We start from the raw sequence: 27,823 nt of genomic DNA on the forward strand, positions 1-27,823 counted from the left end.
TCCATGAGTGCAATGGGTATGTCGCATCCAGAAGACAGCATTTCACAGAACTCCTCCCCCTTCTTCAGCCTCTTACATCCTTTCTTCCTCCTCTTTTACAAAGTTCCCTGACTTTTGGCCTGGGTGCCTAAAAATTTCACAGTTAGCAATAGCACTGGATATTCACAGTCACATTTCCTCAGTACTTGGACTGACTATGACTCTCTACATAGTTTTGGCCATCACACAAAGAATCCTTTCTCGCCAAGGTTGAGATCAGCTTGGCCCCATAGGTTTAGAAGGCTAACAACATGGTCCTTTAACAAAGTAACGATAGTAGGTTGAAGTATAGGCTCTATAATACCACCGACCATAGACTTCCGCATAGATTTACAGTGCAAGGGGTGAACTCATTCTGTGAAGTAGGCCTTAAATCTAATCAGAGAACAGTTGATTAACTTGTAACAGTAATCTACTGTTTGCTGTACCAAAGGGCACAACTTACCTGTCAGGTCAGTATTGTAGAACAGGGTGTCCAACGATAAGAGCACAGATGGCTTTGTGTTTCTTGATCGAATACAATCATTTATTTGATGATTTTTCCAAAAATAACACTTTCAAAGATTTATCTCTGTAGAAGAATATATGCAAGTTTTTGTTTCCAAAGGCATGCATGCTTGCCAGTACCTATTAAATGAAATATTTACATATATTCGTCACATCTTCAAAAAGAAATATATTTATCATTCAAAAATCCTTAATGTTAAAAATCTCCATAATTCCATACTGATATGGATATTCTGAAGTATGTTTCTTCCTTAATCACACTTCACATTTAATTGCATATTTTGTGCTTAAAAATCACCGAAACTGGAAAGATCATTCGAATACAGGCTTTCTCTATGCTGTTCTTTTAAATTTTAAAATAAATTTCAGGTTCTGCTGTCTCAGTACATGCTTTTAACACAGCTGTGGATTTTAATTCATATAAGCTTTAATTAAAAATCTAAGAACTGAAGAATTTATTTTCTGTAAGTGGGTTTTTCAAACCACTTGAAGTTTTGATGAATGATTACTCTGAATATATGAATTATTTTACTTTTCATCTATGTAATTTATGATAGTATATTATCATAAATAATTTTATATTTTCTCTGATCTAGCAAGCTGAAGGAAAGATTTCTTAAAACTTGAAGCAACACAAATATTTTCTAATAACTTATTTTTCAAGATTTTAAGTCTTAATCATATTTAATCTTGTAGCAAATTATTTTAGTTCAATCTCTTTTTTAAGGGAAGATAGATCTTAATTAAGAGATTCTTACAATTAAATTTGCCTGGGATTTCAGGGAATCCAGGAGCCATAACTGTAAAGGATCTTCACTAACCAAATAGAATTGCCTCAGAGTTTGTTGCACACACACAAACACACACACACACACACACACACACACACACACACACACACACGCACACACACACGCACACACACAGACACAGAGAGAGGGGGGACAATATCAAAGCAGGAGCAACAAAGGGAGACCATAGCTGAGAATCCCTGGCTCTTCTTTTAGAAACATTTGTTCTGTATGTGTACATGTTGCTTAGATATTAATAGACATTACATACTGCCTTATTGCCCTTCGTAGAAATGTGGAGAATTACAGATGACAATTACTTAGAATAACTGATATGAGAATAATGGTTTTTGGAATACCATGACATCGTTGTTCTTTTAGAATTGTGTAGCATAATGTTCCACGCTGACAGTGAACACAGGTTATAGTGAACATATGTGTGAACAAAATAGTGGGTCAAATTTGTCAATGCTAACGTGAGATTTAATGTAGAAAATTATGTAGTTCCAGAAATGTAAACTATGGAAAAAATGCAACCAACGATGGGAGAAATGGGGGAAATGATGCACAAAAGTAAAAATTCTACTCATGCTAAAAGAAAACCATTTTTTAACTATGGAAAATATTTGGAGGGCAACTTTACCTAAAGAGTAGGGAAGTGTTTATCTCCACATGTAGATCAAGTTTTCTTCATCCTTAGACAATATAACTTATATTTCTCTGTTGAGAACACATCTAGCCACTATAGGCCTCAGGAATAGATCCTTTAAAAGCAAGCAAAAATCCTTTGATAGTTCACGGAATAGAGTGTCCATGCTGAGAGCCCACTCCTCATTCATGAACAACAACTCACCAAACAAAATTGAGATGATCTTTGCAAAGGTACATGTTGGAGAACCCTACTGTTTGAGGTTACAGTCTTCCAAGTCTGGTCATTTCTGAGCTTGGCTATAGATGGAGGACTTCCTCTCCCTCTCCTACTCTTTGCCTGACCTCATCTAGAGACTGTCTTTAGAGTCCCTCTAACCATATCTGGTATATTACTTTTGGCACAATTTCCTTCTAACACTCTTTCTCCTGCTGCCCAAAAGATAGTTAAGTACTGTGTTCTTGGTCATATGATAGAACCATGCTGCCAAATACAAATACAAATGGCACCTGTAGCCCCATCCAATGGTGTACACCTTTCCTGTGAATCCCTAACCTCTCCCCAAAAACTATGGAACCTTTGTTCACCTCGAATAAAGTTGAGCTATCTGGCTGATGTGGTTCCTGGATGTCATTGTTTCATACCTTTGTGCCATCAATACCCAGTTTGTTTCTTCTGCTCCCTTCTTCTTGAGGACCAGTGGCCAATGGCCAGAGGAATGAGGGAGAGCCACAGATATGGAATGTAGGGCACCATATTCTTTCATTTTATTCTTTAATTATGATTGTTACTTAAACACACACATATATATGTATATATTATAAGTACAAGCTGCTGGCTCCATTTAGTGTTGCCATATGTATGTGTATTTAAGGCTGACCACTTGTATTTGGATGATCATCAGGAGGCTCATCCTTGGAGAAGTCTGATTCTCCTCTCTTAGCAGCCATTGATTTTCTATGGCTCTTCATCTATGGGTGGGGCCTTGTGAGATATCTCCTGTTCCAAACTGGCATACCAATCATTGGCTTAATTGTAGAGGCCTTGTTTAAGCAACCATATTATCATGACTTTATGGGAGAAGTTTTTTTGTTCTAAATAGAAGACACAATCTCTCAGCAAACATCCTGGTTTTGGGAGTTTTGGGTTTCCAATCTTTCAAGCACTTTTTTTTTTTTTTTTTTTTTTTTTTTTTTTTTTGTGATGTTTGCTGGCCTTGGTTTGTGTTATAGATGTACTAGTTTGGGAGCCTGTAGAAGCTGTTCTCTACATCTTGACCAAATGTGGAGTTTGTGATGCTCCTTGATGCACAAAGAAGTGTCTTTGGTGAGGGGGTGAGAGATACACTATCTTCAAGTAAAAAGATAGGTGTAGAGCACAATTGATAATTGTACTGGATTAGTGAGATGTCCGTAATAAGGTCTCCTCTAGGGCCCATTATCTCATCACTCATGAGTAGCTTGGTTGGTATTAAGTGCCACTATGAATTTCTTCCTATTGAGTAGACTTTGAATCCAAATAGATGGCGATTGGTTACTCCAAGATATAAGTGCCATTGTTGTACCTTGGATTTATCTTACAATTCTGGCCATTGTTCTTGATCTTCACTGCTGGGTAGGACTATTGGTTGCTTTTCTCCCTTGGCAACTTGCATAGCATCTTTAGATACTATGAGAGATATTACTTTGAAAGGCGACTTCCTGGTCAGATCGAACTTGCTTCCTCCAAGTCCCATGTCTAAAATATGTGGTAGAAGATAGCACTCTCATTCCTAAGTTACTGGTTAATTTTCAATAGCTGTTTAAAATATTAGATCAAAATCAGAAGCTCATACAGAAGCTTTTCACAGTCCCTTTCCACTTGTACTTTCCTTGTACACATTGTGTGTGCCTACATAGACATGTGTCCCTTTAACTCATAGGCCCCTAATGGAAAGACATTAAATATAGGAGTTTCTGTTATACCATATATTTTCTTTCAGGTTTATTGTGACAATTATTGCATTAGTGGGTGGTAATATTATTTACAGCTACTGTATTAAACACATAAAAGAAAACCATATTATCACAGCTTCGTGCCTATTATAATCAGTGTTAAATAATAAAGTAGCACTAACATGAATATTTAATATGAGAACATGCATACAAATTATGGATTCAAATTTAATAGAACTGATGCTAATGATTAAGTTTACTATAAAATAAATAACTTGAAAACAAAATATTTCTATATAATAATTATTCCATATGACTATATGACTAGTAAATAAACAGTTGAAGACTTAATTAAAGTCACTTATGCTTTTTTTTGAATGAATGAAAAATAATACAGTCCTGCCTGCTTTATTACTAGTGATATATTTGAACTGTCTCATTAAAAGTGGAGGCAGGATTTTCTTAAATTTATTTAGTTATTTGTTGTAATATATCTTTAATATAAATGTAACTAATTAATTGAGACTCCTGCAGATTAAAAACAAAGTAGATATTTTTCTCTGATAGAATGACTACAGGGGAAATAGTATAGCATATGAATTCTCCCAATTGTGCAAAATAGCTGAGTCCTAAGTGATTAAGTAAAATCTAGTTAGTTGAATTTAATTTTGAAAACTATCGATTCATCTTTCCACACTGTTCTTCTGTGTGACAATAAGAAAAAAAAACATAAGCTGTCTTAGCCCCTCCTACAGGGCTGTCTACATTTTATTATTGAGGGACAAATTTCAAGGAATTGAATACAAATTGTGCTCATCTTACTCATCAAAAAGAGGACAGCGCCTTCTAGAATGTCATTTTGTAAGGATCGCATTAAGCAATCATCTCTCATGTTAGTTCCCACAAGGGCATGGCAGTAAACTCACAGTCCACCAAATTACCAAGCCATTCCTCTACAATATCTAACAAACAGATAATGGAAAAAAGTCTTAGATGGGCTTGAAGTGAGAAGCAAATCCAAATCCCTTCCTGGCTAACAGTGAGCTCATCTTCCTGGTGACTGCCATACTTGTTAAACTTGTCACATTGTTAATACACTGCCATAATAGAAGTCGCTGGCAACAATAGCCTCAGGAAGTGTGTTTTCATAGGTACACTGAATAGCATTGTTCCAGGCACAAATCAGTGAGAAGGAGATACCTACTGTTTGTACCTGAAGGAATTTTCTAATGTATGGCTTTAGAACCATGAGGAAGTTTAGTAAGGGTGGGAAAGCTATCAAAGAACTAAATACAGCTCTATCAAATGACTAGTGGAAGTCACTAGAAAGTCTTTCTTTACATAAAGAAAAAATACTAAAACATTACTGACATTATTCAGATGTTATTTTTTATTCCTTCCTCCCTGGCAGTAAAATCCGTTTGCTCACTGACCTTATTGTGCGTCCATCTTAACTTTGTTCCTAGCAAGGTTGGGGGCTTCTGCAGTAACAGGGCTTGACTTAGTAGGTAGGCAATAAAATGTCTCTGCCCTGAGTATAAGATCTTACCACTATCTCTTGATCTTATCTACATTAACTTCTCTTGGTATTAACTATTGCTGCCACTACTGCCTTTGTTCTTTGAAAAGGAAAAAAAATCTGTGAAGTTTTCTTAAGTCCAAAAGCTGCTGTTGGCTGGCTACCCACTTTTATTATTATTATTATTGTTGTTATATCATTATTATTATTATTATTATAAGGAGATATGGCTAGTTCTTTCTGGGCATAAAGAAAATATTTTGTGGAGGGTTTTTAGACTTTCGCTGCCTACATTTGCAACAACCCCACTAGGCTTTGAAATATCAAGCAACCGTTTACCTTGGTTTCAGATTCTTTCAGATGGTCAGCAAGGCCTTTGCTGTTTATTGATTTTCACTCCCTCAGCTGTGGTTGCCTGAATAAAACACCGCAATCATAGCTAAAATTTTAAGTGTCCACTGTGCACTGTGATAAGTTATTTGCCCATATCATTTAGCCAGAACATATCCTATGTTAATTACTAAGTGATTAAAGGTGTCTGCAACATTTAGATTAGACTCTCTGTGCAACCAAGCTAAAAAAGGTTCATTAAGAATGCCTGTTTTATATATATATTCAAGGCAACAGCCTGTAGCCTCACTTTCCCTTCACAAATCAGTTCTGAGTTATCTGAACTATTGAAAACAATTCTGATGACTCCTGTAGTTCTGAAGTGAAGAAAGCAACAACTGTGCTAATGTCCTGTGTTACAATGACCACAAACACAGAAGTTTCAAACAGAATAATGGTGTTTATCACCATTCTGTAGTTAGACTGCTGACATTATGGTGGTGCAGTTGACTTCTGGCCTCCTCTGGTTTTGAGTGCCGGAAGGTATTCTAAAGCTTATGGTTGCATCTCTCCAATTGTGTAATTTCCCTCATTTGTCTCCAGCGTTTGTGTCACATCTATATATATATTTGTGGTGGCTTAGGGATGTATATGTGTGATGCAGTGTTCTCTTTGGTGTTAAAAAGAAAATCCTTAGTCTCATTTCCATACAGCTCCTTTTCCAAATAAGTTAATATTCATAGATTCCTGAGATTAGGGTGTCTGAACATTTTTCATGAAGATTGATGAGAATATCTACCACGAAATTAGATGTGTGTTGATCATATACAAGTATATATTTACACTCAGTGACCTAATTTCTCATTTTACAAGTAACTGTTGTTAGTCAAAAAGGCAGGACTATTAGAAGAATCCTGGAAAACATGCATTGTGTAGTAAGTTGGATAAATACAAGAATTTACTCACTTTTTTAACCACGTTTTTTTTTAAAGACATGCCTGTGCAAGCTTAAGGTACATGAACAATGTTTGTTAAAATACTCAAAGACTATGATATCATAGGCATAAATGAGCAAGGGAAGGTTTCCCTCATGATATCAGGTGAGTCCTTTGTTAAAGATCTGCCCCTCACTCTTTTCTCTCTTCAAGCTTGAGTTGTTTTCCATTGGAGAAACCAAAATGAAAGGCAGAAACAGGGTAGACACTTGTCATCCATTTATATCACTCTCTTGGAACACATGGAAGGACAGGAAGGACAGGAAAGAGTAGAGTTGGAGGTGAATGGACAAAGGAAAATATAAAGGATATTCTTACAGACCATCGTGTCAGAGCAGGATAGACTAACTAACACCATGCTATGTTTATTACAACTTTTACCATATTAAATATGATTCTGTAAGTAGCTATTTATTACATGGAATATTAAGATTTTCTGTGTAGCTTTTAAAGAACACCCAAAGATTCTTATTGGTAGAGTACAAAAATAGACTAAACAAAGATAAAAAATAAAGAAACAGAACAATGCTTTTTATAATAGTTATGTGAACATGGACTCATGTAGCAGTCAAAATAAAAGTGTGTGGAACAATGTATATTTGAGCAAAAAATTTTACAGAAAAAGTAGAATGGAAAATAATAGAAATTTGAGTGCCATATACAAACAAAAAGTTTAAAGCCGCGTGCCAAATATGAACCTAAGATATTGAAATGGAATTAGAACATATTTCTGCCATTTAAAAATGAATAAAGAGTATCCAGCAACTCCCAGGGATAAATACTTTATTTATTCCTTACATTTGATGTCCAATAATATCAATGTCAGGATAAACAGAGGCATATGAAAGGTGGCATGATTCTTGAGATATAGTAAGTAGATATAAGGGAATATTACAGATTTTTTTCTATTTATTAAGTTACATTATATCTTTCTTATAGTTCAAGCATAAAAAAGGATTCCCAAATAAAACAATAAATTATTTGATAATGTTAATGCTTAAAAGAGACAATTTGTGATTATAAACATTTAACAGTAAATGGACTTATTGAATGGAGGTGCACATGTTTCAACATTTTTTGTTCAGTAATGACAGCTGAAAGAATAGGACCGAGCAAGATGCAGACTAAGGGTGAAGCAAAATTCTCATCTTTAGAAGGGCAGATATTTAGAATATGAACAGATTGTATTTTCTTTTCTTTCCTTAAGAAAATTATGTGATTTTTTTTGTATTCCTTAAATCTAACTAAATCATATGAAACTTATATTGGTTTCAGATGTTTTAATAATTCCATAATAGTCCTTGTGGTGGTTTGAATGGCAATGGCTCACATCAACTCATATATTTCAATGTGTGGTCCACAGCTGGTGGGACTCTCTGGGAAGGACAAGGAGTATGGCCTTGTTGGAGTTGACATATCACTCGGGGATGCTTTGAAGTCTCACAAGACTCACTCCATTCCCAGTGGTTTCTCTTTACCTCAGCTTTTCCTATCACTGTGCCTTTAATGCCTTTAATGTGCTATCATGGACATTTTAAGCCCCAAATTAATTCTTTCTTTTGTATGTTGCCTAAGGCCACAGTGTCTCATGAAAGCAATAAGAGAATAACTAAGACAGTCCTTAAATTTAAAATTTTTGTTTCAGAGAGGTTGATGAACCAATCTGTATGGGTATAGGCAATTGAAAAATGAAAGCCAAAAAATAGTAAAGAAAAGCATTATAGCTTTCTCAAACTTAAGACAAGAGAGGGAAAAGTAAATGTCAGTACTTGTAATGAGAATATTGGGGAGTAGAGTTGAGACATAATTAAAAACATGATCCATAAAAGACGTATGATAGAGAAAGGGAATAATCAGTGAGATAAAGAACTGCAGGCAAGAATTCAGAACAAGAGAAAGGAGCTTTTATTCTTGAATATGGAATATATACACAAGCTTGCAGCTACAGTGGGAGGGGGTAAAGGTGAAACCATACAACAGATAAATGGTAAAACTATATTTCAATGTAACAGCATAAGGATGTTGAATATGATTTACACAGTAATATTTAGATGGGGAAAAGGATTGTTTTCTGCCCAGAACTAGGGGCCAAATTTCATGAAGCAAAAAAATCAATAGTAAACTATAAACAAACATTAATTTTAAAGGTATTTGGTGGCAAATCCCCATGAACCTCTGATTTTCTCTAACAACATTTGAAATTCAAACGTGAAGATGAAAGGAGTTGCCTTCAGCCAAGTAATATCCAAGGAGAAACATCAAGGAAAGAAGATGATATGATAAAGCAAAATATTTATTATGTTATTGGGTCAGGGTATAATAAAGGTAAATAAAACATAAGGGAGGCTGGACACTAAAGTATTTATGAGTAAATCCAGCCTTCCCACCACAGTACAGCCCTTTGCAATCTCAAGCCCAATGACATTTTCAGTCTCATCTCAAGCCATTACTTATATATCTCCCAGACTTCAGGCATAAGACTCTCAGAGTGTCTAAATGTAATACTATCAGATACGCTTTGTGTTATTGGTGATTCATAGATATCTGACTTAGTCTTTATAGCATACCTAGTAAACTTTGTAATTGTTATTCATATTATGTGCATGCACACATACACTTCACAAAGTCTTGTGGCAGTCAGAGGACAACTTTATGGAGCTGGTTCTCTGCTCTTGTTTTGTTTTCATAAATAAATTCCAGAGACTGAACTTGGGTCATCAGACCTTAAGTGCTTTTATTCTATGATCTATCCTGACAGACCCACATCTTTGTTTTGTTTTGTTTTGTTTGTTTCCTGATTCTTTACTGTCTCTCCTGTTGAGTAAAAGCGTTATGAGGGTAAATGGTTCAGTAGACACAGCCTCATTCACAGTACAAATACATAGCAGATAATAACCATGTTTAGTTGTGTGTAAAAGGATGAGGAGATAAAATGAGGATTGGAGAAACTCACTAGTGAGGAACTAACACACGAGGAAGGAGAATGTAGAAACCACAAACAGAAAGAATTCTACATTGTGTAAAATTCTTCACTGACATCTTCAAGCGATGGTGGTAAAAACTGACTGAATCTAACAAATGGCTTCTGCATGATTGAATGAAACCAGATGAAGATGGAAAATTATTGCCTTCAAGACTGTAAATTCCACAGTCTTAATTTTTTATGTTTACAAAAGTGATTCTGGGATTTAGAAGATAAGGTGCACTTTGTGAAAAACTAAAAATGATGACATAATAATTCAGTCTGTCGAAATTGTTGCCCACCTACTTACACAAGTGAGTTATGATTTATTCAAGACATAAAGAAACAGCTGTAGATTTCATTTCTTTTATTCTCTGGGTACCATCTATGACAAAATATTTGTGTATGACATTATTGCCAATCAGTTACTTTGATCCAGTCTCTTCATTGTTTCTACCTACCATTCCCACTATCTTCAGAGGCAGCGTTTGTCTCAAGCATGCACAACCCTGCTGACCATTGCATTTTACGCCCACATCTACTATCTTTTGTTATTTCCTCCACCATGCCCCCCCTTTTATCTTCTTTATCCATAATGCAATGGGATTTACTCCATTTTGGTGCTGGAGGGTTGAATTAATGGTCTATGCACATAACAAAACAGTGAAAGTTTGGCTGAAGTTAACAATTTTTTTAAAACAAAATAGCCCAGAAGCATCACTTAGCTGTATGCTTTTTTTTTTCCTTTCTTTTCTTCCTGTGTGACAACATGAAAGGGTAAAACAAGTTCAAGCAGCAAGGTATAAATATCTGCTGACTGAAAAAAAAAGTAGCGCCTCAGTGTGAAAACCAGTACTGCTCACATTGATTGCTTTAAACATCGTCTTCCCTTTGAGAGAAAAATAGAAATACAAGTACCATGGCTAGAGACTAATGCACAGCTCTGTGTGTGTGTCTTTCCTAGAGTCCCTTGGTGGTTTTTAAAAAATGTTCTTATTCAAAGCAGAACTCATTATCAAGAAAAATATCCCTGGTTCAGAGTTTCCCACCGTGCATGTCTTGTAGTCTCCCTCTTTTCCAATGAGAAAACTCTTTACTCCACTTACAAGAAAAAGGAAATTTATAGGATGAAAGGAAAAAGCAATGGCAGAATACTTTTTTATTTCTTGAAAAATTAGGCAATGTACCTGTCAAGTTATATTTATCCCACTGCCCTTTGGTGGTACTTTCCAGTGACATCAGCTAAGATCCAAAATTGCTCTATAGGTTCCATGCAGAGATAAGGAGCTGAGAACATTATGAATTTAAAAACAAAGTAATCTAGTGAAAGTAAACCATCCCTGTTTAAAATATTGGGATTTCTTCCCCTTTGCCAGCCCATTTGTCGCTTTAAATGAATCCACATTCTGTTTTCTTTATCGATTCTCCTATCCTCCAAAAAACCATCTGCTATTTCCTTTATGAAAAAAGTAAAACCTACAATTAGTGTCTTGTTCATCTTTTCTTTCTAAAAAGAATAAAGGGGGAGAGAGAGAACAATTATGCAAATCCTCTGCAATTTAGTTTTAAAAACTCTTTGTAGTGTGATAAGCAATTTTCCTTAATACAAACCCAGCTTTTTTGCCATGACTTACTCATGGCTTTTTTTTTTTTTTAAAGAGAACTTTCAATTTTCAGATGAAATGTCATCTAATGTAAACTTTTCAAATCTACGTAGAGAATAGTTCTAATGTTGGTCTGTGGATTGTAGAAGGAAAACAATCATTTTGTATATTTCATGCTTTAAAACATAATTGTCTCAAAGTGTTTCTTCTGGCTTAAGCATCACCATTATTTCTACCTTAGGAAATGGCTCTAACATGTGCGTCACTAAGTCAGAGAATACTGACCGCTTTGTCCCTGCTGGAGGTAGACTATCAGGAATGTAGTTTACCTATGAGCATCAATCCGTTGTGTGATCCTACTTCACCCTCGGTAACTAGTGTGTCATTCGGCTCAACTCAACATAGGGCTATTGTGAGGCTTTTGAATTTATCTTGCTAGCAAGATAAATGTCTACAATGTGAAATCCTGATGAAATTTAAGGAAAACTAAATTTTACCGTCCTACGAAACAGCGATACATTTCTAAAATCCTAATGGGTGTTGTAGAATGGATTCTGCAGCTTGGCTAGGCCAATCCCTTAGAAGGAGACTCAGTTTCCTTTTTGTTTGGCTAAGACTGTGTATTTCTTTTGACCATACACAATGTTGAAATTAGAATCAAACACTGTTTGCAACTGTTGCTTTGGTAGTGATTACAGAATCCCAATTTGATTTAAATGTACTAGAGGATCTCAAAGGGTTCTGGTCCCTACATGAGCTTCATATACCTGCTTGGTACATTTTCATACCCACAAGTAATAAATACTTCTAGACCTTACTTCCTACCTAAGGGTGCAGGTACACTGTACTAAACCTAGTGATACGAACACATAGGAAGAACCAGGATATACCAAAAGAGTAGCAAGCAGAATGCAGTCAGTATAAATGTAACAATTAGCTATCTAGCATTTCTTATCTAATTATCCAATTTAATGCATAATTAATTATGTATCTGTGTGGGTGTTTTGTTCTGCTGTTGGTGTGCTGCATATTTTACATATGTACATATTAAAATTTGGTGAAGAAATCTAGTTTATACTATGAAAATAAGCAGTTGATACTACATTACAAACTATATTATTGAATTCAGCTGACATTCACATTTGTAAAAATCTTTATAACTACATGCCTTTATTTTGAATGTTTGCTGAGCTACATAGTAAATGAAACACATTTTTCAACCTTGTAGATACATAAAGGGCCATATGACTTTTTTCTATGATTCCCCATTTTCCTTGGGGAAATAGGGAGTGATTAGTTGAAGGATTTACTCCTCTTGGAAAACAGGTACAAATCAAGTGACTTAAGCTGCTGCCACAAAGGCGTAAAGTAGGCAATTGTTTGAGACAGCATGGTCCATGTTTCTATCCTTCTGTCTGCCTATTGAGAATGTTTCCTTCTCTATTGTCTTTATAGTCACATATATGAAACCTCAATTTACCTAAGAAAGCCTTGAAGCAGTTCTTCTGAAACCAACTTCTCCTTCATGAAATGTTTCCTTGTGGATGCTCCCTAAGCGTTTGCTAATGTACAGCATCAGTTGTTTCTTAGTTTCCCTCGGTAAAATTAGGTTTTATGTATTCATTCTGCAATGCCATCATAATAAAAAACACAGCAAGGCTTTATATACTTCACTTTGGGGTTTGAAAATTTTTAGAGACGGAAATTGTTGAAGAATAATATTGTAAACGTTCTATAATTTTGTATCAAAATTAGTAATGATTTGCCATGTCTATACCTCTTTCATATATGTGTATCTGTAAGTATCACACACATACAAACTTACATCCATACTCATATTCTCCTTCTTTCTCTACTCCTATAAACCATTATAAAGAATGATCAAAAATATTCTTGTGCATTACACTATACTAAAGCTATTCTGAAATATTTAAACTGATGATAATATTGTGCAATACATAGTTCATTTGTTACATACTGGTTATTCCAGTAAGATTCGATAGAGAGCATTTTTTAAACCAAAGAATGAATGGTATGAATGGAAACACAAAGACAAGAATGCCTTCCAGACACAACAGGATTGATACACTTACAAATTCACAGAGAGCATGGCAGCATGACCAGGGCCTGTGCAAGTCTAAATGGAGTCCCAGGGCTGAGAGGGACAAAAACACAATTCTCCTTTCTTAACCCAGAAGCTATTGTCAAGTGTCATCTGCTCACAAAAGAAAAGATAGTTTTCTTAATGGAATCTCACTGGGTAAACAAATCACACTTAAGGGCTGGCATTGTGCCTGGCAGTAGATGGGCAACATACAACCAACTCAGTGGTAGTTTTGGAGATATTTTTGTCACCATAATCCTTTGTTATGGTTTCCATTTTTGTGTTATATAGGTTGTATGTCTTTCTGCATGTGTGTATCTGTTTTTAAGGCTTTTTCTTTTTTTTTTTTTTTTTATTAATTTATTCTTGTTACATCTCAATGTTTATCCCATCCCTTGTATCCTCCCATTCCTCCCCCCCCCCCCCCATTTTCCCATTATTCCCCTCTCCTATGACTGTTCCTGAGGGGGATTACGTCCCCCTGTATATGCTCATAGGGTATCAAGTCTCTTCTTGGCAACCTGCTGTCCTTCCTCTGAGTGTCACCAGGTCTCCCCCTCCAGGGGACATGGTCAAATGTGAGGCACCAGAGTACGTGAGAAAGTCGTATCACACTCTCCACTCAACTGTGGAGAATATTCTGACCATTGGCTAGATCTGGTTTAAGGCTTTTTCTTTATCTTTTTTGTTTTACTTTATTTTATTCTATTTGTTTATTATTTAATTTGTTCAAACAAATACCAAAAAAAAAAAAGTATAGATTTGGAAGGCTAGGGAACAGGGAAGATCTTGGAGGAGATGAAGGAATGGAACTCTCAGAATATATTATATGAAAAATATTATTTTAATATAAAAGAACTATCAAAAAAAGAATGAGCCAAAGATCCAGCCTTGACCTATTTCTGTAAAAAAAAAATTTAGCTTGAACATTTCACCCATTTTTCATATCTTTTGTGATATTCATGTATTTATTTATTTTTAAAGATTTATTTATTTTTAATTAATTCTTTTATATTACATCTCAATTGTTATCCCATCCTTTGTATTATTTATACAGTATTATGCCTACATGTATGCCAGGAGGCCAGAAGAGGGCCCCAAATCTCATTATAGATGTTTATGAGGCACCATGTGGTTGCTGGAATTGAACTCACAACTTTTGGAAAAATAGCCACTGCTCTTAACCTCTGAGCCATCATGCAAAGTCTCTGGAATAGAGTAGTGTTTATTTTAACTTAACTGTCAGTAAATAACATACTATGTTGCCCATGCATAAAAGATAAAATATAGATTTTGATTTATTAGGTTATTATTCTATAACTGCATTCATATTATAGTATAGACCATTTCTTTCTTAACTTCATTTAATTATATAATTCTAAGTATGAAATAATAACTATAGTTACACTTTTAAAGAGTATGTATATATGTATGTATGTATGTATATGTGTATGTATGTATGTATGCATGTATGCATGTATGTATGAATTCACTTTGCATCCTGGTCATAGCCCTATCTCTCTGCACCTCCTAGTCTCACCCCCTTTCTCTCCCTCATCCCCCTCCTTATTTCTCAGAAAGGGGAGCCCCATTTCCCATATACCCAAGCTTACCACATCACATCATTGCCTCTGTGGCCTGGCAAGACATTCCTACCAGAGGGAATTAATTGAAAAAATGGCAAGAGAGTCCACGCCAGAGACAGCCCCTGCTCCCCTGACTAAGGGACCCATGTGAAACCTTAACTACCCACCAGCTACATCTTTGTAGGGGGGCTGAGTCCAGTCCATGCAAGGTCCTTGGTTGGTGCTCTAGTGTCAGCAGACCCCAACTGGGCCCTGGTTAGTTGGCTGTGTTGGTCTCCTTGTGAAGCTCCTGTCACCTCCAGGTACTTTGCTCCTTCCCCCACTTTTCCACAACTTTCCCTATGCATTGCTCAATGTTTGGCTGTGAGTCTTAGCATCTGTTTTGAGGCACTGCAGGGTGTAGCTTCTCAGAGGACAACTCTGCTTGACTCCTGTCTGCGAGCATTGCAAAGTAGCCTTAATAGTGACAAGGGATGGTTCTCTCCTGTGGAGTAGGTCTTGGATTGGGCCAAGTATTGGTTAGACCATCCCTCAAACTCTGCTCTATCTGTTCTATCATTATCCTTGCACATTTTGTAGACAGGGTGAATTTTGAGTCGAATTTTTTGTGGCTGTGTTGGTGTTCCCATCCCTCTATTAGGGGACTTGTTTAGTTAGAAGGTGTCCTCTTCAGTCTCTATGGCCCTTGCTACTAGGAGTCTCTGCTAGAGTGCCTCTCATATCCTCCCCCACTACCCCCGCCCTGACACACACACACCAGGAGCCTTTCCTAACTTAGGTCTCCAGCTTATCACCGAGATGCCCCTACCCAGTTTTTCTTCTCTTCACAGGCTTTTTGTCCATCTGCCCCACCACTCCCGCTCTCCCAAGGTCTGATCTCCACTCTCATAACTTTCTGTGTTTCCTCTTCCTACTTTGTTCCCTCAATGCAATAACTACATCTGTCTATTCTATTTCCCCTTCTGAGTGAGATTTAAGCATCTTCCCTTGGATCCTCCTTGTTACTTATCTGCTTTGGGTCTGTGCATTATAGTATGTTTATCTTGTGCTATCTGGCTAAAATCCACTTAAAAGTAAGTACTTACCATGTGTCTCTTTCTGGGTCTGGGTTACTGCATTCAGGATGATCTTTTCTAGGTTCATCCATTTGCCTGCAAATTTCATGATTTCTTTTTTTAATAGCTGAGTAGTATTCCATTGTGCAAATGTACCACAGTTTCTTTAGCCATTCTTCAGTTGAGGGGCATCTAGGTTTATTCCAGATTCTGGCTATTATGAATAAACTGCTATGAACATGGTTGAGCAAGTGTCCTTGTTGTATGGTGAAGTGTCATTTGGATATATGCTCAGGTGTTGTATAGCTGGGTCTTGAGACAGAGCTATTCCCAATTTTCTGAGAAAGTGAGAAACTGATTTTCAAATTGGTTGTATAAGTTTGCACTGCCGCCACCTATTGATGAGTGTCCCCCTTTCTCCACATTCTTGCCAGCATTTGCTGTCACTTGAATTTTGTATTTTAGCCATTCTGACAGGTATAAAATAGGATTGCAGAGTCATTTGATTTGTATTTCCCTGATGACTAAGTTAATTGAGTCTACTGAGTAATCTTTTTTTTGAGACTGGGTCTCAATCTACAGTCCTGGCTGGCCTGAAACTCAGTGTGTATAACAGGCTGTCCTCAAACTCAGAAAGTTTCCCTGACCTTTACTTCCTGAGTGCCAGAATAAAGTGCATAAGCCATTATGTCTGACTCTGAGGACATTTTAAAATCTATTATACACCTTTCATCCAATATATTGAAAACACCGAGCAATGCCGAGTTGAAATGATGATAATCTGTTTTCTGTTTTGGCTGCTGTTACAGGAGGCTCTGATCATGGCAAGTATGGACCATCCACATCTAGTTCGCTTACTGGGCGTGTGCCTGAGCCCCACTATCCAGCTGGTTACCCAACTGATGCCGCATGGCTGCCTACTGGACTATGTCCACGAACACAAGGATAACATAGGATCGCAGCTGCTCTTGAACTGGTGTGTCCAGATTGCAAAGGTAAGTGCTGTAAATTGCTACAAAAAAATGATATTTGGGAGTTGATCCCCCAATCAAGAAGAATCTGACAGTTGAAATTATGCTGTGCCTTGGTGTAACTGACTCTTTTATCATGTTAAGTGACATATTGTTGTTAGTACTTCACTGTGGATTGTGGATGGAGCACACAACTACTTATACCTTGGATTATTATTCCAAGGTATTCATATTAAATTGACAAGATGCCAAAATGCATAGCAACACTAGTCAAAGGGAATAATTGTTGTGCTAGATTTGTTTTGCTTTTGTTTGTATTTTTTCTCTCATAAATTACATTCACAGCCTCTACAAATTATTTTGAATGAAGTCAAGATAGCAAACAAAATCAAGAAAGTAAAGATTCAAGGTCATAATTCTTTAATTTTAGATTGTTTTATTGAAATAGTCTATAGAATTATCAACATTATAAATGATTAGGCTTAGTGGTAACCCCGTCTATATACTGAGCCATCTCCCTGCCTATTCATAGCTGTAAGCTTTGTTGCTTACTGCTGCTGCCTGCTGCATTTGGGACACCCATTATTGAGTCTATGCCAGGATTTTTTTTATACTTCTGAGACCTTCTTCACAACAATAATGGCTTCTTTTACATTATTGTCAGACGTGTTTGTGGTACTCTATTAGGTTGCAATTTTATCAGCAAAACATTCCCTTGTCTTTCTTGTTAGGTGATAAATCATTGGCACTATTGGAAGGGGTGATAGTAAAATAGTGTCAGTGGTGAGGATGGAGAGATGGATCAGTTGCTCTTCCATGGACCTGGGTTCCATTCCTAGCATCCATATGATGGGCTACTCATGTTTGTAATTCCAATGTCAGGAGACCTGACAACTTCTTTGGGCCTGTGCATGCACTACATGCATGTGGCTAATAAATATGCTTACAAAATATTGGGGCACACAAAAATAAATTAAACAAATTTTCAAAGGAGTGAGCCACCACACCTCAAAATCATATATGTACACATAATATGTATATATATAATATACATATGTAAATATATGTATATATATTCAGTTTTCTCTTGTGCATATCAGTCATTTTTGCATAACTTTAACCAAAATACTTGAGAAAACTACTTTAAAAAGGAAAGACATATTTTGACCAGCAATTTTAGAGGTTTTACAATCCTGGGCTCCATTGTTTCTGAGCCAATTCTAAATCAGTAATGACAACACCATATGTTAGAGGATGCTGTCCACTTCATTATAGACAGGAAGCAGAGAGCAGGAAAGGCACAGGGGACCAGATATTAGCTTAAGGAAATGCACTGATTGCTCTACTTGCTCTAGGGAGGTCCTCCTTCCTTGGCTTTCAATGACATTCAGCATAGTGCCACCAGCTGAAGACCAAAATTTAACACGCCTATGAGGGACATTTCCTGTTCAAACTAAATCAGTATCTTTCAAGGTGATTCTTTTAGATTGCAAATTCTTCCCACTTAAAGCTTTTGGGGGATGAGATAGGATTAAATGACATTTGATTCTTCTAATAATTAAAATTAGTTCATGATATGTTTAGCTCTTGTAGGTAGGGTTTCTATTGCTGTGATAAAAATATCATGAGTAAAGGCACCTTTTGGGTGAAAAAAGAATTTATTTCACAACACAACTTATAAGTCCCTCACTGAGAGAAACAAAAGCCGGAGCTTGGTGGCAGGAATTGGAGCATAGGTCATGGATAAGACTGTTTGTTTTTTGTTTATTTTTAATTTTAATTTTATTAATTTATTCAGATTACAACTCAATTGTTATCTCATCACTTGTATCCTCCCATTCCTCCCTCCCTCCTGCTTTCGCCCTATTCCCCTCCCCTAGGTCTATGACTGAGGGGGACCTCCTCCCCCCACTATATGGTCATAGGCTATCAAGTCTCATCTTAGTAGCCTGCTTATTCTTTCTTTGAGTGCCACCAGGCCTCCCCACCAAAGGAAGGCAGTCAAATATGGAGCACCACAGCTCATGTCAAAGTCAGTACTCGCTCTCCACATAACTGTGGAGAATGTCCTGTCCAATGGGTAGATCAGAGTAGGGGTTCCATGTTTCCTATTGTATTGTCCTCGGTTAGTGCAATAGTTTGAGCAGAACCCCCTGGGCCCAAATCCACCCATTACAATGTTCTTCTTGTAGGTTTCTAGGATCCTTGGTGTCCTTCTATTTCCCCATTTCCTATATTTCTCTTACCTAGAGTCTCAATAGGGTGTCCTCACATCTATCCCAATCTCCTGGTAGTGAAGACTTTCGTGGGACGTGCCTTTTGGGCTAGTGCCCAAGATAAAGAAACTGTGGTACGTTTACACTATGGAATAATACTCATATATTAAAAACAAGGAAATCTTGAAATCTGTGGACAAATGGATGGGACTAGAAAGGATCATAATGAGTGAGTTAACCCAGAAGCAGAAAGATTCACATGGTATATACTCACTTACAATTGGGCACTTGCCCAAAAGGCTGTGTTTTCAGTTGTTCCTCATGGCTCGTTTAGCTTGCCTTCTTATATAACCCAGGACTCCCTATCCTTGGGTGATACTTACCACAGCCATCTCTGCACCACCCTACATCAACCATCAATCAGGAATTATCCCACAGGCTATCCTACAGGTCAGTCCGGTAAGGACATTTTCTCAGTTGAGATTTCCTCTTCCCAAATGACTTCCAGCAAGTGTCAAATTGACATGAAACTAGGCAGCACATTTAACCCAGACACTTTAGATCCTGATTTTAATGACAGGCCCTTTCAGCAACATTTTTGCAAAGAAACGATTCCAACAGTTATGTCTTCTGAGAAAACTTACATTTCTTCAGAAGTCAGCATGACTTTCAGACAAGTTTAGTAATTTCACAACTGATGTTTATTGTGTTTGTTTTACTCTCCAGTCTGTTTATCTGCTACTTTTTATGTCCATATCATGTTCTTAATTAAAGCTAATGAAATCTGATTTTCTATGTTCCACAAAGATGTGTCTGTCAGTTGAGCTTGTCCTCATTTTTGTTGGTGTAGTGAGTTAGTGGGAGGACCCACAGGAAGAAGACACACCTCCCTTGATTGGAAAGGAGAGTTCTGAGTGGAAAATCTTCATTTCTTCTCTGTACACAGATATCAAGTCTTTTTAAGGATTAAATGTGTTAACGGAGAAAAGACTTTATTTATTTTCTTTCTTTACTCTTTCCCATTTTTCTCCAGTACTAACTGTATGGAGTGACAGGATATTGTAACTTCTCATTGATTTATCCATTTACTTCTGTATGAATAAAAATGAACTTCAAGTCTGAAGGTCTGATCCAACTAAAATGCATGTGCTGGTGTTAGTAATTTCTGACCAGATACTACATGCATACAAGACTCCACTGATTGCACAAGTATATAAACCACCAAATCAGGAAATTGAGACATGCTGTTATATTAAATGACAATTAATGTTATTTAGAATCTATGAATGTCATTTGAATGAGTGAGTTCTTTCACTGCATTGTGAGGGAGAAATATATTTCATCAAGGCAGAATAAATAATAAAGAGTTAAGTTAAAACTCACAACCCTGGTGTAGCAGCTAAGCTCCCTGCTGTGACAATGACAACCCACTATTAAAAAATTGAAATGGAGATTTGCTTTGTAGCCATTTGTGCACAAAAAGTGAAGTGTTAAATCTTTTAAGAAAGTCAGTAGCTTGACTCTAGTTCAGTAAGAAAATTTAGGACGGAGTGAGTATCTCTAGAGACCCTTCAGATCACTATAAATTAGAGAAATGGTAAAATTTGATTTTCAAAATATGAATATCCTCAATTATGTCACATATACCCAGTGCTCCATACTTTGTTTTTCACTGAAGTGATTTTTGGTCTCTGTACTTCTCAGCTTCATATCTCTGAATTAGAGATTTGAGAGTTGACTCTTGGTGAATAATTGTCAGCAGTCTTTGTCTAATCAGGAGGGATTCTATTTTATTAGTTAAAAAAACACATATTAAGTATATTATTCAAGGTTTTCCATACAAACAGAACTAATAGGATTTACCCAGATACAGGAAGAGATTTATTAGAAATAATCTACCTGAGATATTATGGAAGCTAAGTCATAAGACCCTTAGAGATTCAGGAGAGCCAGTTCTACAGTTCTAGTCCTAGTTCAAAGCTCTGAGAACCAGTGTGTGCATGCATTCCAACTCAAATCCAGCAGTGTCAAAACCTTGGAAAAGTTAGTGCTTGGGGTCAAACTAAAGTCTGGATGCAGGAAAAAATGGATTCCACAGTTCAAAGACAATCAAGCAGACGGAGGGTGCCCCTACTCAGAAGTCAGGATTTTCATTGCATTCAGATCCACCTTCCTCTCTCACTTAGATTAGGTCAGTCAGATTATTTCCTTCAGTATCCCAACCCAAATGTCAATTTTATCCAATATTGTTCGTAGACATATTGGAAACCATGTTTAAGCAAATACTAAGGCCCTCCTAGCTCAGATTTGACATCTACAGTTAATCTATTATGCTGAGAAATGATGGAGAAATTGTTATACAACACTGGGGAGCGTTGTCCCAATATGCAAGAAAACAAAAAGTATTATTTCAAGTACTGAAAAATGAGAGACAGCGCCTCCCAGTAGTTATGACAGAACTTTCCAGGAAGTAGCCTATATGTCTCTCTATTTTCTTGCCGCCACTTATCTCCCATAACTTAGACAAACTCTAAGTGGCTTTATTCTGTGTCCTCTACAGTAGAATAGACATAACTTTAATGCTATTATTATGGCATATCAGATATGCGGTGTAGCAGATGTGCATGCTAAGAGAGTGTTTGTGCTTAATAGATGTTAGTATAATATAAAGTAAGACATTATAATTTAAAATGTAATATCATCAAAAACTAACTTTATATTGACTCCTATTGAAGATGGCATGGTGTAGTAGAAATATTATCCACTTAAAATAATAACCTGGATTTGGATCCAAAGCCATGTTTGTGAATCATTCCCAACCATTTCTCACTTTTGCCTTCACACTGGTTACCACAGTCTGGCTTTCTTCAACTCCTGCAAAGTTCACAGAGTTATATAAGGGACTCATGAGACAGGGGGAGAAAGAAGAAGAGGAGAGGAGAGGAGAGGAGAGAAGAAGTCAGGACAGGAGAGGAGAGGAATGGGAAAGGGAGGGAAAAAGGAATGAGGGTGTATTAGTTACATTTTTACTGCTGTGGTAAAATACCATGACCTAAGCAGTTTTTAGGAGAAAGTGTTTATTTGAGCTTATGTTCCAGGGGCTCAAGTCCCTGCTGGCTGGGAATAGCAGCAGCAGGAGATGGACATGGGCAGTAAAAGAAATGGAGAGCTCACATTTTGAACTGCAAACAGGAAGTGGTGAGAGCAAAGTAGCACTAGCACTAGTCTAAAACCCTGAAATCCTGCCTCCAGTGAAACACTTTGCCCAATAATCCTGGCACCTGCTAAGCCTCAGCAAACAGTGCGGGTACCAAACACTCAAGTGCCCTAAACTCACGTCATTCAAGCCACTGCACACAGACAAAGGGGAATGAAACTACACAATAGCTGTGTGCACCTTCTCTTTCAAGCCTCAGAAACACAGAGAGCCTCTCTACCACATGTATATATCTGCAGACTCTTCACTGTCTCTCATGAGGACCTCCCAATGCATGACTGAAACAGAATTCCTGACCCATTTGCATAGATATGCATGAACCCAGAGTATTTACCCCAATTTTGTTGAAGTATGACTGACAAGTAAAAATTGATAACACCTAGCATGATGCTGAGAGGTAAACGTGTAGTGAAACAATTATCACCGAGCCTAGAAGCGTGCCCTTCATCTCACTGAGCTACCATTCTTGGTTTATGACTAGTAGCATCCATCTTCCTCTTTTGGGATATGCGAAGCATGGAAGTGAGGACTTGGGTCTGAGTGTGCTAACATGTGCCACATATGCACTAACATGTGCCACACATGAGCAGTCCCTGGTCTCAGGGTGCAGAACAAATGTAGGAAGAAGCCAACGTGTTTCTTCTTCACCCTACTCTGCCCCGTTTAAGGATATGCCAAGGGTAATCCTCTTCCTTCTCTCAGAAGGACCCAATCTTCATTCACAGAGTTGAATCCAGGCTCTCTTTCTCACTGTGGTAAAATAAAATTTAGGTCTTAAAGAATAGAACTTTACTGAGGTTTACTTTTGAGTGTTAAGAGAAGGGTTTGAAGGCTTCCCCCAGAAACTCACAGTACAGAAATCCTTTCTAGATATTAAGCCCAAATAGAAACACAGGAACTTCCCTAATTATCCACAGCAGTAAACACAGTATACTAACTGGTATGTCATTAAAACATTTTTCTAGGCATACTGAAGAAAAGAAAAGCAAGAGAAAGTGAAACACACTAATTATGGTCACAAAGGACCTTAGTAGGACCTGTGGGTGTTTTCCAAGGGCATATAAGAGCCTATTGAAATATCAGTACAGAAAACAGCCTTTGAAGATCACCAATACAGAGATTTGGGGTTTTCTTAAGCCACAAGTCTGTTCCACATGAAATATTACCTCAAGAAATAGTTGTTAAGAAACTTCATAAAAGCTGAGGTCCCCTTACTAAGCTTCTCACAGAGAACTGTGCCTGCACTTGTGTTGGATATGGGATCCCAAAGAGATGACAGAGTCCATTTAAGACTACATTCTTCTTAGTGATGGAGCAGATGACTGACATTCAATCTCACCAAAGTATACATTCACCAAGACTATGGCCTCCTAGTATCTTAGGTGAAATGGCTGCTACACTATTAGATTTAAAATGTGAGGTCTAAGGTATGATATCATATGCCTTTTGAGATGCTGTTGTGTGCTGTTTTACCTATAGAATTCTAAATGAGGCAGATGGCTTAATTTTTGTTTTCCAAACACCTTTTAAAACCTCCACACAACAGGAACAAAATCCCATTCTCAGTCTTTGTATCAGATTGTCTAGCAGCATTACATCCTCCCAAGCTGATGATAAAGCTCCTGGCTGGATTTGAATCATGTTTATCCCCTCCCTGAAATGATCTCATGCTTTTTATTTATGTGTCAAGTTCTCATTGCCTTAAAGGAGGATGATGTATGAAGGGTAATAAGGGATGAGAGAGAAGCTCAGTCCCACCAATGGAAACAGAGTTTATGGAGGCCATTTCTAGAGCACAGGTCCCAGGATTGCACTGAAGGCTTAATTATTTCCTGAGGTTTGCATGAAATATGAAGTTCTCTCACTTAGAGAAGTCATTTAGGCTTTTTCCTTGTCTAGCCTATGGGACGGCAAGCTCCTCCCTTGCTTTGCCTGTAGCATTATTGGGCCTGCTGAGCGACTCTAATTCAGTTTGTAAAAACAGAGAAGGTTTTCATTTAGTCACTATACACATCCAGAAATGTCCTTTCTCTAAATTTATTTTGCATTAGCTGCTATAGGTTTTTAAATGCTCTGTCTTTTTTCTTTCTCCTTTTGGAGGGGGTTGGGGGGGTGCAGAAAGTGAAACCGATCCTATACAAATGGATTAAGTTGTGCTTCATGTGTGTAAAGTGTTCATTCACACTTACATCTATTAGTCATGATTATGTGTGGCGTAGTATCCTGGCACACTTGAGGAACACTGTGATTTTCTCACATGCAGAATTAAAGCATGAGGGATAGCATATCCAGTGTGTTGCCCACCTGGGGCTTTTGTTTGCAGTGCTGTGGAGGTAGATGGGTGTTACAGCACTGCTCTCTTGGTAAATTGTGAAATGTATTCCTGTTTATTCAGATGTATGCACGCAGTGCCACTTCCCCACAGGCTTCAAGATGCTTACAGTAATTTGGAGAGATGAGACTAGCATTATGGACGGATAAGAGAAACAAAGGACAAAACGCAGTGACTTACCGAGAAACCAAAACTCACAGAGGGACTAGCGATGACTCACTGCTTTTCTTCTTTGCATGCTTGGCCTTGGCCAGGGCTTTTCCTAAATTACTTCTTCCATGAAGAATTTTAAATGCATATTTTTTAAATTTTGGAATAATTATAGATTATGGGGAAATAACAAAATTAGAATTTTTGTTTGTTTTTCAGTCGGTACCTTGAAGAATTATTGACTACTACTATGAATAGAAAATTGTACAGATGAGAACTTACTCAGATCTCATTAGTTTTACCTGAATTGTTTTTTTGTGAATGTAGCTTTGTGAAGAATGATATGTGATTTAAAGCTCCCATTACACTCAGAAAACAAATCTATATTGTGACCTCACACTATTCTACCACCTTTTAAATTTTTTTTACTTAATTATTCTGAGGCAAGGTCTCATTGTAAAGCTCAGGCTAGCCTTTAATTTATGGCAATCTCCTGGGCTCTGCCCTCTCATTGTTGGGATTTTAGACATACTTCATTGCAGCCACTCACTTCCTTTTATTTAATGGCATCCAAGCTTTGTCACAATCATCATTTGAATAATGCCTTTTATAATTATCTTCAGAGCATGTGTTTTGTACATTTACACATGGCATACTCTGAACTCTTCCCCCTAGTATTTGGAATTTGGCTGTGTTTCTTAGCAAGATGTCCTCTATCGCTTGACACAAGAATATTATAGGATGGTTACTGCCTGAGAAGAATAAGAACCTGCCAGCACACAGTTAGGTGACCTAAGAGGGATGCAACAGTCCATCTGGTCCTATTAGATCCTCTTATATATGCTTAATGGGGACACCTGCATGTCCTCTGTACCCTCTAGTTACCGTAATGATGTGGTTTAGCAGATAACTGGTTGCAAAAGGACAGCACAGTGATGATACCCAAAGGGTAAGGAAGGGCATTGGAATAATAACAGTGATGGTCTGAGAGTGAGAACAAGCAGTTAAATATTAATGCCAGGCTCCTTCCACTGGGGACAACTCAGAAATTTAGACTAATTCCACTCATATCATGTGACCAAAATTTATTTTTTAGGGTATCTATATGTATATGTGTGTATATGCATACCTACCAAACTATACACACAAGTGTGCTATAGTATATATCTTAAATGTTAATATATGTAGGAGAAATTTACATGTTTTTGAATATAGGTTATTTATATGCACTCAAAAGTCTACAATGTCCAATTAAATATCTTTGCATTAAAAGGCATAGAGAATATTAAGAGTTCCACCTTTCATGGTGAGAAGTCTTAGGTAATGTTTGCACAAAATTTCACCTTCTATCATCTAAATGTGATGGATTACAAAGAGCTTGTTGGCAACGGTTCATTACTTTTCATCACACTAAGGTGGGAGACGGGCAGAGTCTATGTGTCGTAGACAGGAAGGGTGAGCTGAGCGATCATAAGTGCATGAAGAAGTATGTGCGGCTGTGGGTCAAGGATTTTATCCTTCATTAAGGACCCTTTGCCTAAGCTCGGTATCTGCTCTTCCTACAGTGAACAAAGGATGAGCTTAATGGCAGTCATCGATCAGCCAGCCACATTTCAAGCTTCAAGATCCTGCTATTCCCCTTGCTCCATGGCTTGACAAGGCTAATTGTGTAATTACAACACTACATCACCCACTCCCAGTGCATTGGCATTGGCAAGGCCCAGAACCAGGATCTCTGATGATTATTGCCCCAAGCAAGCGCATTAGCACAGGACAGTTTACTAATGGGACCACTCTATTGAAAACTGCCATCTACAAGGTGGAAGCCAAAGATCTTGTGATGAGCTCTTTTGTAGTTTACATGCCAAAGTTAAGCCCTCAAATCAGAATTATTTTATTTCTTTTCAAAAATTAATTTATTTATGTATTCACTTTACATCCTTGTTATAAGCCTTCCATCAACTCCTCTCAGTCTGACTCTCCCTCCCCCCAATCCCTGCTTCTCTACTCCTCAGAAAAAGAGAGCCCTTACCCCTACTCACCTGCCCCAGCTTGTCAAATCAAAACTGAATATGTCTTCTTTCCTGGTGGCCTGGAAAGGCAGCACCACCAGGGCGAAGTGATCAAAAAGCAGACAGCATAGTCCAGGTCAGAGACAGCCACTGCTCCCCTTACTAGAAGCCCGACATGAAGCCTGAGCTGCCCACCAGCTACATCTATATAGATAACCTAGGACCAGTCCATGCATGGTCCTTGGTTGGTACTTCATGCTCCACAAGCCCCTCTGATCCCTGGTTAGTTGGTTTTGTTGGTCTTCTTGTGAAGCTTTTGTCATCTCTAGGTCCTTTTATCTCCCCCTCCCCCACTTTCCCACTAGACTTACTATGCTTTGCCCAATGTTTGGCTGAGCTTCAGCATCTGTTTTGAGTTGCTGCTGGCTGGAGCCTCTCAGAGGACACATCTGCTAGGCTCCTGTCTGCAACCATAGTAGAGATTTGTTAATAGTGTCAGGGCTTTGGATCTCTTCCATGGGGTGGGGTCTAGGGTCGGGCAAGGCATTGGTTGGATCTTCCCTCAATCTCTGCTCCATCTTTATTGTTGCACTAACTTGTAGGCAGGGTAGGCTCTGGATCAAAGTTTTGGTGAGTGGGTTGGTGTTCTCCTTTCTCCACTAGAAAGACACCCATGATATGCACTCATTCATAATCTGATTGTAGCCACATAGTACAGGACAAACATACTACAATGTACAGACCCAAAGCAGATAAGTAACAAGGAGGACCAAGAGGAGGATGCTTAAATCTCACTCAGAAGGGGAACTTGAATAGATGAGGTAATGGTTGAATTGAGGGAACAAAGTAG

General features: G+C 37.6%; 1 protein-coding gene across 1 annotated transcript in view; it reads left to right on the top strand.

Moving 5' to 3' along the window:
• Erbb4 (erb-b2 receptor tyrosine kinase 4) overlaps nucleotides 1–27,823 on the top strand; it is a 1,024,038-nt gene that overhangs the window by 849,179 nt on the left and 147,036 nt on the right. Inside the window, exon 20 of the mRNA XM_051154155.1 lies at nucleotides 16,885–17,070. Within this exon, the coding sequence (XP_051010112.1) occupies nucleotides 16,885–17,070 (186 nt within the window). The remainder of the gene's footprint in view (nucleotides 1–16,884; nucleotides 17,071–27,823) is intronic.

The sequence above is a fragment of the Acomys russatus genome, chromosome 12 (genome assembly GCF_903995435.1).
Source record: "Acomys russatus chromosome 12, mAcoRus1.1, whole genome shotgun sequence".
In the NCBI taxonomy this organism is placed as follows: domain Eukaryota; kingdom Metazoa; phylum Chordata; class Mammalia; order Rodentia; family Muridae; genus Acomys; species Acomys russatus.